The following is a 16,564-nucleotide window of genomic DNA, read 5'->3' on the forward strand; positions in this document are numbered from 1 at the left end:
CCAGGAAAAACAGTCAGGGAAGACAAGGTGGTCTGCCCAGTGGGCCTCACTCCAGGCCCTGGGAAAATCGTGAAGCAAGTCCTCTGGGAACACATTTCTGGGCACATGAAAGAAGGGAGGTGTCTGGGAACAGCCTGACCAGCACGACTGCCTTCTATATTAAAATAACTGTGTTTGAGAATGAGCAAAGAGCAGTGGCTATCAGTTACCTTGACTTTAGCAAGGTTCTTTGACACTATGTCCCACAATATTCATATATCAAAGTTAGAACATTATGGTCTGGATGGACAGGTCACTACTTAGGTAAATAACTGGTTGGGTAGTGGAGCATAGAGGATAGTAGTAAAAGCATTGTACTTGACCTGGATGCTTATGACCAGTGGGGTACCACAGGGGTTTATCCTGGGACCTATCCTGTTTGACATCTATCTATGTCAACAGTCTGAAGGAGGTGATGAGGTCAAGTCTTCAGATGACCCCAAACTGGGGGGAACAGTCAATTCTTGGGGCAGGACTGCCTATGTGAGGGCATGACAGCCATTCAGAGGGATATAGGCAGGATCAAGGAATGGGCCAAAAGGAACCCTATGAAATTCAGCAAGGGCAAATGCAAAGTCCTGCATCTGGGAAGGAAGAAAACCCTGCAATGATAGGCATTGAGAATTGATTGATTAGACCACATCCATAATACTGAGTCCAGTTTTGGGACTCCCAGTAGATAAAATGGGTCAATAAACTGGAGCTAGTTCAGCAGAAAGCCGCTAAGATGACTGGGGGCAGAAGCACTTGCCCTGTGAGGAGAGGCTGAGCGTAATCCTGATTCCCCTTTAGCAAAGTTTGTCACTGAAAATAAGGTAAAAATGTGTCCTTTTCTTTTTTTACAGAATACTAACTTTTCTTTGTTGTACCAGAAGGTAGAAGGTGAACAGCTACTTCTGTAGGTTAAAACTGATCTATAAAATGGAGGCATTCGTAACAGTTCGTCCTCCTGCCTCCCATGAGGTCTAGCCTGCACTGTTAGTAGCTATATACATTTTATGGAGCTTTTTAGGTCAGTAACCAAACGAAAGGCTTTTAGGTTATATAATAACAGTAATTTCAGTGTATCCATAAATTCATGGGCTATGTTATTAAACATTTTAATAGTAAAGGAAATAAATAAATAAAGAGGTTAAAAGGCACATAAAAGAAGAAAATTCTAACTTCATAAAATCAGGCAGTTATTAGGCAGAAAACACTGGTTTGTTACAAGGCTGAATAGTTACAGTCGGTAATGAAGTACAAGCGTTGAATGATTGGAACACCTAAAAGATCAAAAAGAATGTTTCTTTTCAATCTGTTTTCTTCAAAGTCTAAAGAATATAGCATAAAAAAAGCCCCGTTAATAAAATCAGTTACAGAGGCAGAATTTTCCACAGTGGAACTTTACGTGGGATGCAGCAAATTTGCTGAACTTCAGGAATACAAATTGGTGATGCAGTGTAGAGCTGATGCACTTGGGATTCCTTTCCTGTGGGTAAAATAAGTGTGCCTGTGTCAGTATCTCTTATGTGCATGTCTGAACTTGGGAGCAGCTGGCAAAGCAGTCGCAGTTCCTCAGCATGCCGCGTGAGTAACTGCTGAGGTATACGCTGAGCTTCTCTGACAGGCTTGCGTACGGCACCACGATTCGTGCTGAAGTGACTTTGCTCCTAGCAGTAAGCACGTTAGCTGGTTTAAAGCTAGGAGCTGCAAGGCTAAGGGGTTCAGTGACTCCATTTAGATATAACCTTTGTTATATTAAAAATGTGATATCGTGTAATTAATGCAACACTGAGAAAATGATCCCAAACTATTCTTGGAAGCTAAGTAGCATAACTGTAAAATTATTCTATAGAAGCTTGGATGAATTTATATGCAGTTTCCTAGGCAAGCCTGTAGCTGACAAGTGGAATTTTTCAAGTGTTTCCTATTGGCCTTGATTTTTCCCAGCAAAATAGAAGTCAGTGCAGTGGGAATTGAGACCAACAGCTGTTTTAAGCTTCTCTCTCAACAAATATTCTGTAATACCAGCCATGATAAATAACACAGGAGTAAGGACAGAGGACAAGAGAAAAGAATAACATGGTCTGATGAAAAAAGTTTAAGTTTGAATAATAAATATTATTCAGTGTTTCTCCTTTCCTTAGATCTGTTACTTTTATGTATATTGAAAGCAATATTTTGTTTGGGATCTTTTAGTATAAACTCTAATCTTTCTCTGGAAAAGTTCCGTAGAGCGTACTCTGACCAGCTTCAGCTATTGCCCAGTAAACTGTTGAGAATGGAGCTACTTATTCAGACTTTTTTAAGAGAGCCATCTCAGGGACTGCCTGCAATAATCTAAGGAAAATCCTCAACATCTAGAGTAGTTTTTCCCCTAATTTCTTTTTAATTGCATTTTTCTAATTTTCATTTGAATTAAGAGCTAACAAGTCCTTTATGAACTCCTCTGTGATAGTCATAATTCAGTTTAATTTGGTACTTTTTCACTGTACTAATGCAAAACTTTATAGATGTTACACGGGTCTGCACATCAGAAGGATCAAGTACAGTTGACAGTTAGTCAAGTAAGTAATGTTGCGAAGTACCCCTACCCTTGGCAATATTTCACGTGGTAACGATGCTGGGAAAAAGTGTAATTGAATTGATAGTAATATTTAGTAGTCTATGTTCTGCATAATTAAGGATGTAATGTGTCCCAATAAGCTGCATAGAAGGAAATAGATGCATTTATCAGATGTGAATGTCAGTTAGACATTTGTTTCCATTCCGCAAAAATAAAATTATGCGTAACGTCATTCTATTCATGGGAATAAATTGCACGTGAATGGTTTGTGATTACAGACAGAAAATAAACAGTGATGACTTTGTGAAATTTGCTGGTATGAGAATGGCAATTGGAGAACATGAGTTTAATTACAAATGAGCTTACGTGGCTTGGCTTGGAGTTAGTTTTCCAGGTATTCTAGGTTATGAAGAATGAAGTTGTTTTCTCTATAAAGAGTAGGGTTGTCCACCTTGTCTTTGTGGTTGTTTTCACCGAGACAGTAAACTTAGCTTCTAATTTTTTAAATCTAGTTTATTTCCTTCCATCTTCTTTTACACAGTATAAAGAATTTGACTAGAGCGTATCAATACTGTTTTTTTTCTGTTTGTTTGTTTTTTATGGCGCTCCCAGATGTTATGCTGCCGGGTAGCCTACCACAACTCATGCTGCTGTGTGGATAGTAGGTTAAACATTGGCAGTGTTCTGTTTTTTCTCCAGCGGCAACCTCTAACAGAAGTTTTCACAAATGGCAGCAGCACAGCTCCTGTATCTGTTTCACATGGTAGCTAGGCAGCGTGGATGCGTGCTCTGACGGGAGCACGCAAACCGGCGATGTCCAGCCCTCTTGCTCCTGAGGCAGCTGCACCCCTTCCCAAATAGGGGTACTGCAGGCAGCACGCCTTCCCAAATACCTTGCAGGCAAGGTATTTTGTGCAAGCTATAGAGTGAGCTCCACTGGTTTAGCCTTGCAGATAAATATTTACGAAGACTGTGTCTATTAAAGAAACTGGAACAGTGTACAACTGCAATGGACTGCAGAACTGCACTGTTTTTTATAGCCTTTTCTCCAACCTGTGTGATACCTTTCTATACAAGTAGCTAATGTATAAAGGCAAAAACTGAATTTGGAACGGGGAGAAGGAAAAGAGAAGGTAGAAAACAAGAGAGAAGACAAGCACAGCTGAAATGGAAAGATGTGACATTTTCACAAGAACTCATATATAGGTTAGAAAAGGATTCCTAATCTGTGCCTGCATGGTAACATAGCAGCATTGTAGGGATAACTTTTCCACTAGCAAACAAGAGTTCTTCTCGAAAAATATCGTCCACATCCTTATCGACAACATTTTCAGTAATAGAAGGCATACGGGTTTTTTTCTCTCTTGTACTATATTCTCTTGTACTACACAAATATTTTGTCTACAGCCAATTCAAGAAATATGCTCTCATCTTTCTTTCCAGCCAGTCACTGGTGATGCAATGTCGGCTGTTGTTCTGAAACGTTTTGAGGCTTTTGTGGCTCTCTGTAGTCTGAATCTTGATTTTTGGTAATATGTTTTCATCGTCCTGGCACATCAAGAGGCAAAATGTACTCCTTGCTCCATTCCTAGAGAAGGTGAAGTGGCACTGTCAAAAATCATTCTGAAACACAACAGCTTTCTGAAAGCAGAGCGAGAGCATCTGGACCATTAGCATAAGCGGGCTACAATGAGAAGGCATTGCCATTGATTATTAAAATTACCTGCTTGAATTCAAATTAATCTTTCTTTCTTTCTTTCTTTTTGTCTTCTTCGAAAATACAAGAGGCTTTGTTACCTTTGGGTGTTTGTTTTTTAAGAAATGCAATTCCTTCTGCATGTAAAGACTTACCCAGAAGCACACTGAGCAAAGTGCCTGAACAGCAAACTTGCATCTTTCTATCTTTTTTTGCATGATTGTTGCAGTGTTAGCTAGATACTGCTTCTCCGGTAAAGGATAAAGCATCAAATGTGAGGTTTGGAGCACATATCCGTGTTATACAGATTATCCAGTGCCTTTCCATCCACTCATGGTATCAGCATTGCCAAATGCTGCATGAGCTATTACAGATTTGTAAATGCTAATTTTACAAATATTTCTGAACAAGCCCTACGCTGGACCATGTGAGGAGATCTGTGGGGATACAGTGTCAGATATTGAAGATTAAGAATGTCAGATATTGAAGATTAAGGATGAAGGAGAGGAGATTAAATTTTCTCCTGGCTATGCAGAGAAATTCTTCTGGAATCAATAGAACTGTAAAGGCATAAATGACAGGTTAGCTCATGCAAATGAAGAGTTCAGACATAACATAGTAACTGCAAAGCCGTTTGTTGCAGAAATTATACATGAACAGTCTGTGCCAGCACTACCAAATGAATACCAGAGGATGCTGTAATTTACAGCTCCCTTCCCAGTTTAAACATGGTGGCAAACAGTAGTCTCCTTCGCGTATGTTTTATAACAATCTCACTAAGTGTTTACTAGTCCCTTTCATCACTAATGATCATCACTAGGCACAGTGGACCGAAAAAGAAACTGCAGTGCCCTCACCACTAGTTTTGCCAATGCATAGATTCCTTTTTTATGAAGCATTACAGTATTTCTGTCCTGCAATTTTTCAGTTCAATAGTGAAAAATGGAGTAGATGCCACTATTTGATGCCATGAAAAATAATCACAGTGCTACTTAAAGCAAATGTAGCAGAAGATTCTTCTAACAGAAGCTCTATACTAAACTACAGTCTACTAACCTTATCTTCCATACTTCAGAAGGCAGCTTGGGTTTTGTGCCCTAGCAACCCTATTTTAGTGGTCAAAATAGAATCTTAATTAAACATAGCGTACAGGCTGTATCTCAAATGAAAAAATGAAATTAGAGCATAGCCTTACGTGGAGTCTATACCTATTATGGTGCTGAAAGGTAATTTTTATATTTCTTTTCTTCTGAACCCATGACTGTTTTATGATGTTAGATAATTAGTGGTTCAATCCATGCATTTAAAATGGGTTCTGCATAGTATGTCCAATTCATTAAATTTTTACAGACTTTTACACTAGAAAATGGAATTTGCCATTTGCATTCTCAATAGTTGTGCCAGTTCATAAATACGGTTATGCGTCATTACTTTAGGAAAACATAGTAAATCTTCAAATAATTTCAGATTTTCATACCTATATAACATAAAACATATTCCCTGTATCCATATACTTCAAAGGATATATTTACATAAACATATTATATACTTTTAAATTCAAGCAAAACATTTTTTTTTATTCTGTAGTTTGAAAAAACTAATAAACTTCAGGAAAGGAACACATGCATTTGTGTATGTACGTGTCTGTGTGTGTTTTAATGTGTATTTTTAAATATGCTTCAAATGTACTGGCACCTGCTTCATGTGTTCTTTAAAGGAGTGTAATTTTAGATGATCAGATTGCAACATTGTATAATGAAGTTAGTTAGATGACGAAAACCTTACAGGATTATGTTAAAATAAAACGTGCCGATAGTATTGAAAAAGAAATACTTTATATTTATTCTATGTTATATAGATAGGTAAAAGCGCTGATTTCCTATAGCAGATTATGAAGAGGAGGCTTATTTATCATACATGCCCTGGGAATGAAACCAACTCTAAGGGTAGTATAGGATTTGTTTATGTATCAGCAGCTTGCTTTCTGAATATTTATGAACCAGCATCCCATAGTCTTGTGTCAGGATTCACAAGATTCTGTGGGAATCTGTTGGACCTGGGAGTCCTCATGAACAACAAGTTGACCGCAAGCCAGCAAGGTGCCCTTGTGGCCAAGAAGGCCAATGGGATCCTGGGCTGCATTAGGCAGAGTGTTGCCAGCAGGTGGAGGGAAGTGATCCTGCCCCTCTCCTCAGCCCTGGGGAGGCCTCACCTGGAGGACTGTGTCCAGTTCTGGGCTCCCCACTCCAAGAGAGACGTGGAGCTCCTGGACAGAGTCCAGTGGAGGGCTACAAAGAGGATGAGGGGACTGGAGCATCTCTCCTATGAGGAAAGGCTGAGAGAGCTGGGCCTGTTCAGCCTGGAGAAGAGAAGATTTGAGAGGTGATCTCATCGATGTGTACAAGTATGTGAAGGGAGGGTGTCGAGAGGATGGGGCCAGTCTCTTCTCCGTGGTGCCCAGTGGAAGGACAAGAGGCAACGGGCACAAACTGAACCACAGGAAGTTCCATCTGAACCTGGGGAAAAACTTCTTTCCTGTGAGGGTGACAGATCCCTGGCACAGGTTGCCCAGAGAGGTCGTGGAGTCTCCTTGCCTGGGGATATTCAAAATCCGCCTGGACGCGATCCTGTGCAATGTGCTCTGGAGGACCCTGCTTGAGCAGGGAGGTTGGACTAGATGATCTCCAGAGGTCCCTTCCAACCTCAACCATTCTGTGATACTGTGACTTTGTACAGTCAATCTCTTAGCGATTTTACTGAAGTTCTGGAAAGAGTGATACCAGGGTATTTGAATGCTTTACAACTTGCATAGGAGCCGGTGATGTGCCCTTGCAGCAAAGCAGGCCAACAGCCTCCTGGGCTGCATTAAGCCCAGGAGTATTGCCAGTAGGTGATCCTCCCCCTGCTTAGCACTGGAGAGGCTGCGTCTGGAGTGCTGGGTCCAGTGCTGGCCTCTCCAGTGCAAGAGAGACATGAACATTTTGGAGCAAGTCCAGAGAAGGGCCACAAAGGTGAAGAGCCTGGAGCATCTCTTGTATGAAGAGAGGCTGAGAGAGCTGGACCTGTTCAGCCTGGAGAAGAGAAGACTGAGGAGGAGATCTTATCAACATGTGTAAATATCGGACAGGAGGGTGTAAAGATGGAGCCAGAGTCCTCTCAGTGGTGCCTGGTGACAGGACAAGAGGCAACGGGCACAAATTGAAATACAAGAAACTTTAAACATAAGAAAAAAAATTCTGTACTGTGAGCGTGGTGGAACACTGGAACAGGTTGCCCGGAGAGGTTGTGGAGCCTCCGTCCGTGGAGATATTGAAAACTTGACTGGATGCAGCCCTGAGCAACCTGCTCGAGCTGACCTGTCCTCGAGCAGGCGGGGGTTGGACCAGATGATCTCCAGAGGTCCCTGCCAGCCTCAGCCATTCTGTGATTCTGTGGCTGGTTTAAATAAATCATGTATTTATGCCTATGAAGTTACAATAATAAAATAAGCTTGATGAAAACATAAAACACTGTTCCAATTCACAGTGCAGACTTGTACTGATTTACTTCATGAAGACTTGAATGCTCACAATATTCTGAGAATAATGGGAAAAATTGAGTATCAAAATTAGGAAAATCCTTGAGCTTTAAAAATTTCTGGAGTTCCTCATCCGTCAGTCTTTGGCAGAGGGTTGAATCTTTCATTGCAGTATTGGAGTGAGCTGAGCAGTAACCTCCTCTAAGGGCAGCATGACATGAGGGCAGTAGCAGTCTAAGCAGGGTCACTGAAGAAAAGATCAGTGTTTGCTATTTCAGATGCATTTAAAGGAGATATAACAAGCAATGATGAAGCTGCTTCTTACATTGTTTGTTACCTTTTTTAATTTCCCTATTGTCACTCTGTCACTCAGGCTTTATTGTCTTCTCTCCCTTTTGTCACATATCAATTGCCTACTTACTTACATCATCACTGAAAAAAAAAGTTCAAATCGTCCAGTAGCTCTTCTTAATGGCCAGTTTAGTGTCATTGTTCAGTATAAGCTATGTTAGTTCTGTTCTCTCTAGTTCTGTGTTCTCACTGTCTTCAGAAAGCTACTTTAAAAGTATAACTGAGTTTGCAAAGGGAAAAATTCTGAGATAAGGTATTCCAGAATCAAATTTCCATATAGAATCTCAGTACCACTCCCCGTGTATTGTGACATAGTCTTTAACTGCGTAGAAATCAATACCTGTGCATGATGGGAATGCACATCCTTTTGTGAATCAAAGCCTCCATCAAAGTCATTTTATCAGGCATTGAGGTTTGTACTGTCTTTATTTGTCGGCTAGATACTCATCAGACCTATGTGGGCCTGTTAGACAAAAGATGAAGTTCTCTTGGTGGTATAATAATTTTTAAGTGTTTGGTGTGAGCAGTAACAAAATATGCCTTTATTGGATGTACAGGGATGTATGTGTGTACATGTGTAGAAGTGTGCATGCACCTGTACAGATTGACTTTCAAAAGTATGCAATTAATGTAGTTAACATTTTATTTTTAATACCTGGAATGTTTTAAAGTTTTTCTGTTTCTTTATAGGAGATGATGTTTGTAAATCTAATTACTTTAAGGCCAGAAAGTGCTACAATATCTTATTTTAATTCGTACTTCCATGTAAAGCAGTCAAGTAAAGTATGTAAAATGTAAACTCACTCTGTCAAATCCTAATTTTAGATTAGTGTAATTTCAATGCAGTGAATGCGAAAGGTTTTGGAAGAGGAGGTATGTTCCTGGCTCCAGTGCTCTCTCTTTTTTCAGTACTTGGAGATTTAGAAAAATTAAATTCTGCCTAAATAGATATTACCTGCACCTAAATTACAGCCTGTAATGTCTAAAGGCTAACACGTAACTTATTAGGCCTTAGGCTGCCTCCATCCATGAGCAAGTAAAAAAATTGCTGTCTAGCACCTCCTGACTTTAAAGATACGTCAAATTTATTAGCCTCATGGGTGATCTACATCCAGCTCACACCCAGGCATGCCCAGCCTGGGGAGTCTGGCGTGGGGAGTTAGATGTTCATCTTCTGCTTTTCTTCAGATCCACTGAGGAGAGCACAAAATATGTTAAGTTTAGGCAGGAACGCATAGATACATTTTCCTGATGTATAACTGTGCTTTAGAATAGGATGCCTCTGGAGGCCATGGACTTGCCATCGCAATTAGAAAAATCAGACAAACCTCTCAGGGACATTCCAGATATATTTATTATACTTCAGTGTACCCCTTTGGTTCCTTTTAGACCTACTTTTCTAAGATTCCTTGCAGAAAAAAAGACGACTCCAGAAAATTATAACTTTTATTTCTAAATACGTACATTACTATTTTCCCTGCCTTATGCAAAGACTAAAATAAAATGGAGTAAGCAATATGAACTTTTAACTTTTCTTTTTATCTTGAGAGCTTTTTATTAGTCAAACACAACTAAATGTTGTGCATCTATTTGGAAAAATAGAATAACCTTGCTTCCTTTGGCAATAATATCATACAAGATACGCAACTGTTGTTGACTGGTTCAACTGTTGGAACAATAAAGCAGTTCAACTAAAATCTATTGTTTTAGAGACTGGGATCTGTGTTTGCATGCCATTTTTCAAGTTGCTGTTAGCTGTGGCTGCCATGGTACGTGTCTAGAAGTTGACATTTGCTTTGATCACTGTGTCTAACTTCACTATACAGTTGTTTCCTTCAACACCCAGCAACGATCTACCCTTTCGTTATTAGAAAACTTAGCGTTCTGTACTGCATTCACTGAGAGATATAACTCTTTGTTTTTCAGAGCTTCCATATGGCTGGGAGAAAATTGATGATCCCATTTATGGCACTTATTATGTTGAGTAAGTTCCCAAGTTCAATATTAACTTGCTGTTACTATATCATAACCTAATATTAGTATTCTCTGCAGTACTTAGATTGGGAAGGCATGAGTACAATTACTTGTGCAGTTGGACCGAACGTATACCAGGAATTTTCAGTCATCAGTACAGTTAATGTGGCTAAATATATTCAATGCGTCTCCAATCAGGTAGTCGTTCTGTTTCTTCAAGGTCTGATTTCATGGTAACATTTCAGCAGATACTTGTAGGAATTATATTCATTATATTCATTAAAGAAAAGTTGTACATTCTGTATGAGGTTTGGATGTCCAGTGAGGCATAGGTCTTGCTAATCAATGAATAGAGCAAAGCATAATCATTTTAGCTCAGTTAAGATCCTTTCCTGGGTAGTCCTTCCTTGCTGCAAATCAGATGTTCATACTGTTTCTGTCACAAGGCAGGTGTTATACCCTGCATGTAAAATTTCAGGCATGTCGTGTTTTATTTTATATTTAAAAGTACAGCTGAAGGTGAGAGAATGTGAATTTCTATTTTCACAGCACAATCCTTGCTTTCATTTCTTCAGACTTTATTTTGTTCATGAAACGAAAAAGTACCCATTCTTACTCCCCTGTGCCAACGACAATAATAAGCGTTTGCGTGAAGTAAAAAAACCTTACTTTAGGTAGATCCTATATAAAACTGATAAATCAGACAGTTCTCAACTGCTTTTTAACTTTACACAATCAATGTAACTTAGGCATAGTGAATCTAGATTCAAAACTGTGATCCTGTTCAAAGGTTTCATTCTCACTCTGCTCTCACGTCAATGACTACCGAAACTATTTAGCAGAGGATAGCGAAAGCCACTCTCCTGTTACTGTGCAGACAGCGCTTTGAAAGACTACTTGTGCTGAGAAAGATCTATCCATTAGTTCCATTTATGAAAGAAGGGAGAAGACGGTCCCTAAGCTAAAATCTCAATTTCAGATCCTGATAATGAGCAGTACATTTACTTTAGTTGTTTTTCCTACAGAATATAGAATTTTAGTTTGTGCATCACACTACTCCCTAGTTACCTTTATCTCTTGAATCTGTACTAACACTATGGTTGCAGGCTCATTCTGTACAGATACTAGGTCTGCTGGTCTTCCAGTTCCAGACCGCAGGGGATGCTGCCATGAACCTGAGCAGGGTAGAGTTGGCTAAGAGAGATCATGAAAGATCTAATTTCTGGAGCGTTAGGAGCTGTATCCATAAGGTTTCCTTTTCTTCATAGCTATAACAGCAGCAGCTTGCGGATGCCCATGTGCTTTCCCTAGCCCTCCTACAAAGCAAACAAACAAATGGAAGCAGTGTTTAGCCACTGTCCTGCTCAGTCCTTCTGTCCCATTTTCCAAATGCAGTAGCAATTGCCCTGCCTCTTTTTTCCCAGCTTGCTCCCTGCCCTCAGCTGAAAGAGCCAGCAGCTCCATCTGCTTTGCTGGTTGACCCAAGGCAGCTCAGTCAGTCCAGAGTCCTATTTATCTGAAGCAAAAAGGTGAGTAAGTTTTTGAAGTCCCCAAGTAATGCTATTAAATCAGCCTCTCTCTTTATGCTTGAGTTCTTTCAGAATATCCCCGAGTAGTTAGGGGTTGGAGTTCACATATCTCTTTGTCATTAATCCCCTGAAGATTTCTCTACATACAATTGTGCAACTGCTGGGTGGGAGTAGGACTCTTCTGTGCCAGTGGTTTTTAGTGTATTTTGGTGAGTAACAGGTGTTGTGCGATTTCTGTGCATTAATTTCTTACTGAGACCCCCCCCCTTTGTTGCCAGCGTAGCTCAAAGCATTTTGGCACTGATGAGGCTCGCAGTCCCATTGCACAGTCAGAAAAGGAACAAGTATTTATCTTCATTTCATGTCCATCCTCACACAGACAGACACAAGGCCCCTCGCCCACAAGTTACTATGCAATTATATATTTTAAGGCTGTTATTGCCAAATTCAGGCATCCTATCACAGATAAGATTTGTGGAAAGATATATCAAACCTACTGTAAGCTCAGAGGTTTTTAGAAGTGGAATGGATGTTCACAGGCTGGTATTAAAACTTCGGCAGCACTAGGTTCGTAAGGAGTTTTATAGCCGGTAAAATGTACCTGTACTTTAATTTGCTGTCTGAGCTCAATAAGTTTGAAACAAAAATTGCTTTCCATTTTTCATTGTTAAAAGTGACAGTTATGCCTTTTTTATTACCAGTATTCAACAGATGAGTTCATTTTTAACTACATAAAATCAGATTACAATGAACTCTCTTAATTATGTCATAAAAGTGGGTAAATCATGAAAAGTTAGGTTGTGAACTTTCACACACTGAAGTCCAATCCAACTTTATATGCAGGCCTTTAAATCGGTCAGTGAAAGAATGGCTCCTACTCTGCTTGCTGAAATATTGGTATCCCATGGGAAGTTGGTAAGGATGAGCAATGAGACAGTCAGATTCGGGTTCACCTTACAAGGGCCAGCCATGCTCAGCTCCAATATTCTGAGACCAAAAGAGAAGGTAAAACATTAAAATAAAACTAAAGAGTTGTTATCAAAGCTAACGAACACTAATCACAGTATTTTTAAATTCTTTTCAAATCTTTTAATCATGCATGAATGTACATGTGAGAGATTATTAAAATTTTCATTTACCTGTTATGCAGGTCCAGGTTTCATTTGTATGGGGTAGACGTTTGACTTAATGAGAAGTGTTTGCTATACATGGGTTAACTTTCATGCAATTTTCTCCTAATTTATAAACTAAGAACAAGCAGCACTTAGCTGTGCTGGGCTATGGAGAGAATGTGGTTATTAAAGCGCACTGAGTCTTTCAGCATTCTAGTTACCAAAAGATTATTCCCCCCTTTAAGGATGATTAGCTGCAACACACAACTCAGTTTCCAGACGTAGTCTCCTTAATAGAACAGCTAAATTGACCATACAGGTATTTATTGTGAAAAAAACATACCTCCTTTACTTATAATTTCTGACAATGCTCTGTCACTGCTCAAATAGAAAAACTTCTCTTGGGATGTCTTTCTGTCCTCATTAGATATTGGCACCTGAGAACTGAGAATGAAAAAAGGGCTTAGGCACTAACTCATCTGTAGTAATTGGTCTGATTTAGCCATGGAGCTATTCAGATCTCAAAATAGCATGAGACAGAGTTGCTCTTTGTTTTACTGGAGTTGTCTCATTCTCAGGTCATCATTTGTTATGTATTTACAGTCTTGGGTCATAAATCCAGTGCAAGTGACTTAGAAAAAACACCAATTTTATGTATAATTTTCTTTTCTTTGACTCCTTTTGGACCAAATATTTAATGAAGTTGTTTGAATTTGATAGCATTTTAACAGTGCTTTAGAGACTACACGCTACCATACAAGTCAAAAATATGGAAATAAACTGGAGTTAAGAATTATTCGTATTGCATCAACACTCTGAGGTGTCTCAAATACCTCTGCTAAGTCTTCTTCCCTGATCTCACTAGGGCAGAAAGGCCATTACTTGAGACGTTTCTGTCTAAATAGATTAAAGCACAACTTAAACTCAACCTAGAAACTGCTGAGAGGCAGCTGATTGATGTTCGATGAACCATGGAGACAGCCTGTATTATCTAAAATCGTATTCTTCTACCACAGAACCATATATAAAGTGTAACGTAGATCTGCAAGATGCCTCCTGTGACCCTGAGACATGCCCTGCATGTACAGCATGACACGAGGCATAGTTGAAAGAACTAAACGTAGGTGTGATCATGGTTATCCATTACATCTGCGCAATATGGCACAAGAGCTATGGGAAACCCATGCTCTTCCAGCAGAGCAGCTGAAGACCAGGGCAGGATACTTTAGAACCTCTAAAATGACACTTGATGTCTGTGTTGAGGCCACTAACTCTGCCCACTTGTCGCAATCCTGTTTTTAACGTTGTCAAATGCGGGCATAAAGACGGCTAGATATTTTACCCCACAACTACTATTGGAAGCTGTTTAGAAGGATTTCTCACTTCTGCTTGTAAGAAGCCTTCTGATTTAAAGTTCAAATTTATTCCTATCCAAATTTTAGCTGTTTTAGTGCTTAGCTTTTACCTACCCTGTCATCTCTAGTATCTCCTAGTATTCACTTCTGAACATATTCATAGAATGTGATTATATGTCAGCACTCATTTTGCTGGTACAAAAAAGTGCAACTCCTTTAGTCTTCTCTTGTAGGAGACACTTTCACTGCTCTATGTAGAAGACCTTTTCATGACCGTTTTCCTTGGTCATGAGTGATGAGAACTTTGTCTAGTGTTTAACATGATGTTTCATGACTGCTGTGTGCAATAGCAAAAGTAGTATTTGCTTGTCAGTATGAAAATGCATCGCATGATAGGTACTAGCATGAAATTTACCTTTTCCCTGCCTATATTAGTAGTTCATAATTACCCTATGATCATTTAATGCATGTAAGTCTTATCTTGCTCTGTTTCTAACGGATAAAATTTCTCTCCCTTCCATCATACCTTTCTAGGTTTGCAATAGACTAAGGTGATGAAGACCCTTATAATTACAGCATGGTCTACCTAGGAAAGGAAAGCCTGCAATTTTAAGTAACCTATATGAAGTACAAAAGATACAAAAGGAGCTTTTTCTGTCTGAAACACAGACTGTAATTTACAGAATTTATAAGAAAATTATTAATCAACATTTCAGAATACAAGAGAGTTAGCAGCCACTTGAATGTGTTATAACAATGTTAACAAAGTAGCAATTCTAGAATTTATCAAATTTATTTTATATCTTCTTAATAAAAGAAATATTCTTTTGCATGAATGGAAATGTTTTCATTGCATTATCTGCAGCCACCCAATCCTGACTTTTGAGGTATATTATTTTCCCTTAGGACTTGATCTCTTCTCTCTAGTCCACTTTTTAATGGCAATCCCACTTGTTTTCTCTGAAGCAATGCTAAGATCTGAATCCTGAGGAACCTGAAAAGCGCTTAATAGTTGAGAAAAAAGGTCATTTTGGTATAAATTGAAGGCATTAGACCCTTTTTAGGGGTCTCAAACTTTCAAGAATTCCCAGGTCACCTCTCCAAGGGATAAAAGCCGGTGATAGGGATTGTATTTTCAGAAGAACTCCACATGTAGTTGCTCAGTAAGAGCAAACAAGGAGTGACATGTCTGAAAACTTCCCTGTTGTACATATGTATGTATTTCCCCAGAACAACATTTGCAGCACAAACCCCTTTTTCTAATCTACGATCCTATCATGCAGAGCTGCTCAGTGCCACCAACTAAATGCTTTTGCCTTTCTCAGAAAAAGTGTGAAACATGCCACAGGAGAGTGTCCACGTTTTGTAGGATTACTCATTAATTGATAAAATGTATCCTTTAAATTAAAATCAAGGATATGATTGGAGTACATGGTTAAGATCATACTTATAAACAAAATATAGACCATCAGTAAGTTGGCAGTGGAAATGAACTTACTGTTTTGTTCTGGAAATTTAATACATCAAGGAAAAAAGTGTACAACTTTAACTTTTTTTTAATAATTCATATATATTTTATATGTAGCAGTAATCTGCTGTCTGACGTAGTTTCTGCATGATCTTGTTTTTCTGTACAGCTTAGCAGATAAATACTATAGAATTGAAAAGGAATCATATTCAGTTTGTTTCCTGTGTTAGATTTATTCATATTTTAAGCAGTGATCATAAATGCACTCTGTGTGCTAGGCTTTACCTTTTACTGCAAGTGATTAAGTAATTTCATTTACAGATTATCTATAAACATGCACGAGACTGGTTCAGTTTCTTTGAATCATGCACAGAACAATGTTTGTACTAAAGAGATGAAGCATTCTGTTGCATGCTTCAGTAGTGCTGCAATTAATACATAGTCACATAGATCAAAACCGTTCGCCTGTAGCAGAGCAGCATATTGAAATGATATGGCACTTCCCAATGCTGTTCATTAATGTTATGCACTACATCATGCATTTCTCATCCCCAGCAAAATTATGTGGGGTTTAAAGGCGGCCCATAGGGATTTCACAGGGTTTCACTGTCTAACCGTACACACATCACTTACAGCATCCTACTGTGAAAATTATCATTTTCCCCAAATGAACCCAATTTTTAATCAAAACCAAATTTTTTCCAGCCACATAAACAGAAGAACACAATTTGAAAACCCTGTCCTAGAAGCAAAAAGGAAGCTACAGCAGCATAACATGCCCAACGCAGAACTTGGAACAAAGCCTATGCAGGCCCCAGGTTTCCGAGGTATGGTACCATATCAGCGTATCTAAGTTAAAATGAAAGATCCTGCTTTCCTGTTTATGTGACAATGACTTTGTCATAGGCTGACTAAAATAATAGTGTTGCCAGTTCTCACAATACAATCAGGTATGCCTTTTTCCCTGAAAGTCCA

The 16,564-nt window shown here is 39.1% G+C and overlaps 1 protein-coding gene across 11 annotated transcripts in view; it reads left to right on the forward strand.

The window, feature by feature from the left end:
- The window catches only part of MAGI2 (membrane associated guanylate kinase, WW and PDZ domain containing 2), a 757,526-nt gene that overhangs the window by 588,068 nt on the left and 152,894 nt on the right, over positions 1-16,564 (forward strand). For all 11 annotated transcript variants that reach the window (XM_068924402.1, XM_068924568.1, XM_068924499.1 and 8 more), the window contains 2 exons: positions 10,078-10,135; positions 16,295-16,416. In XM_068924402.1, coding sequence (XP_068780503.1) covers positions 10,078-10,135; positions 16,295-16,416 — 180 coding nt within the window. The remainder of the gene's footprint in view (positions 1-10,077; positions 10,136-16,294; positions 16,417-16,564) is intronic.

Source organism: Struthio camelus, chromosome 1 (genome assembly GCF_040807025.1).
Source record: "Struthio camelus isolate bStrCam1 chromosome 1, bStrCam1.hap1, whole genome shotgun sequence".
In the NCBI taxonomy this organism is placed as follows: domain Eukaryota; kingdom Metazoa; phylum Chordata; class Aves; order Struthioniformes; family Struthionidae; genus Struthio; species Struthio camelus.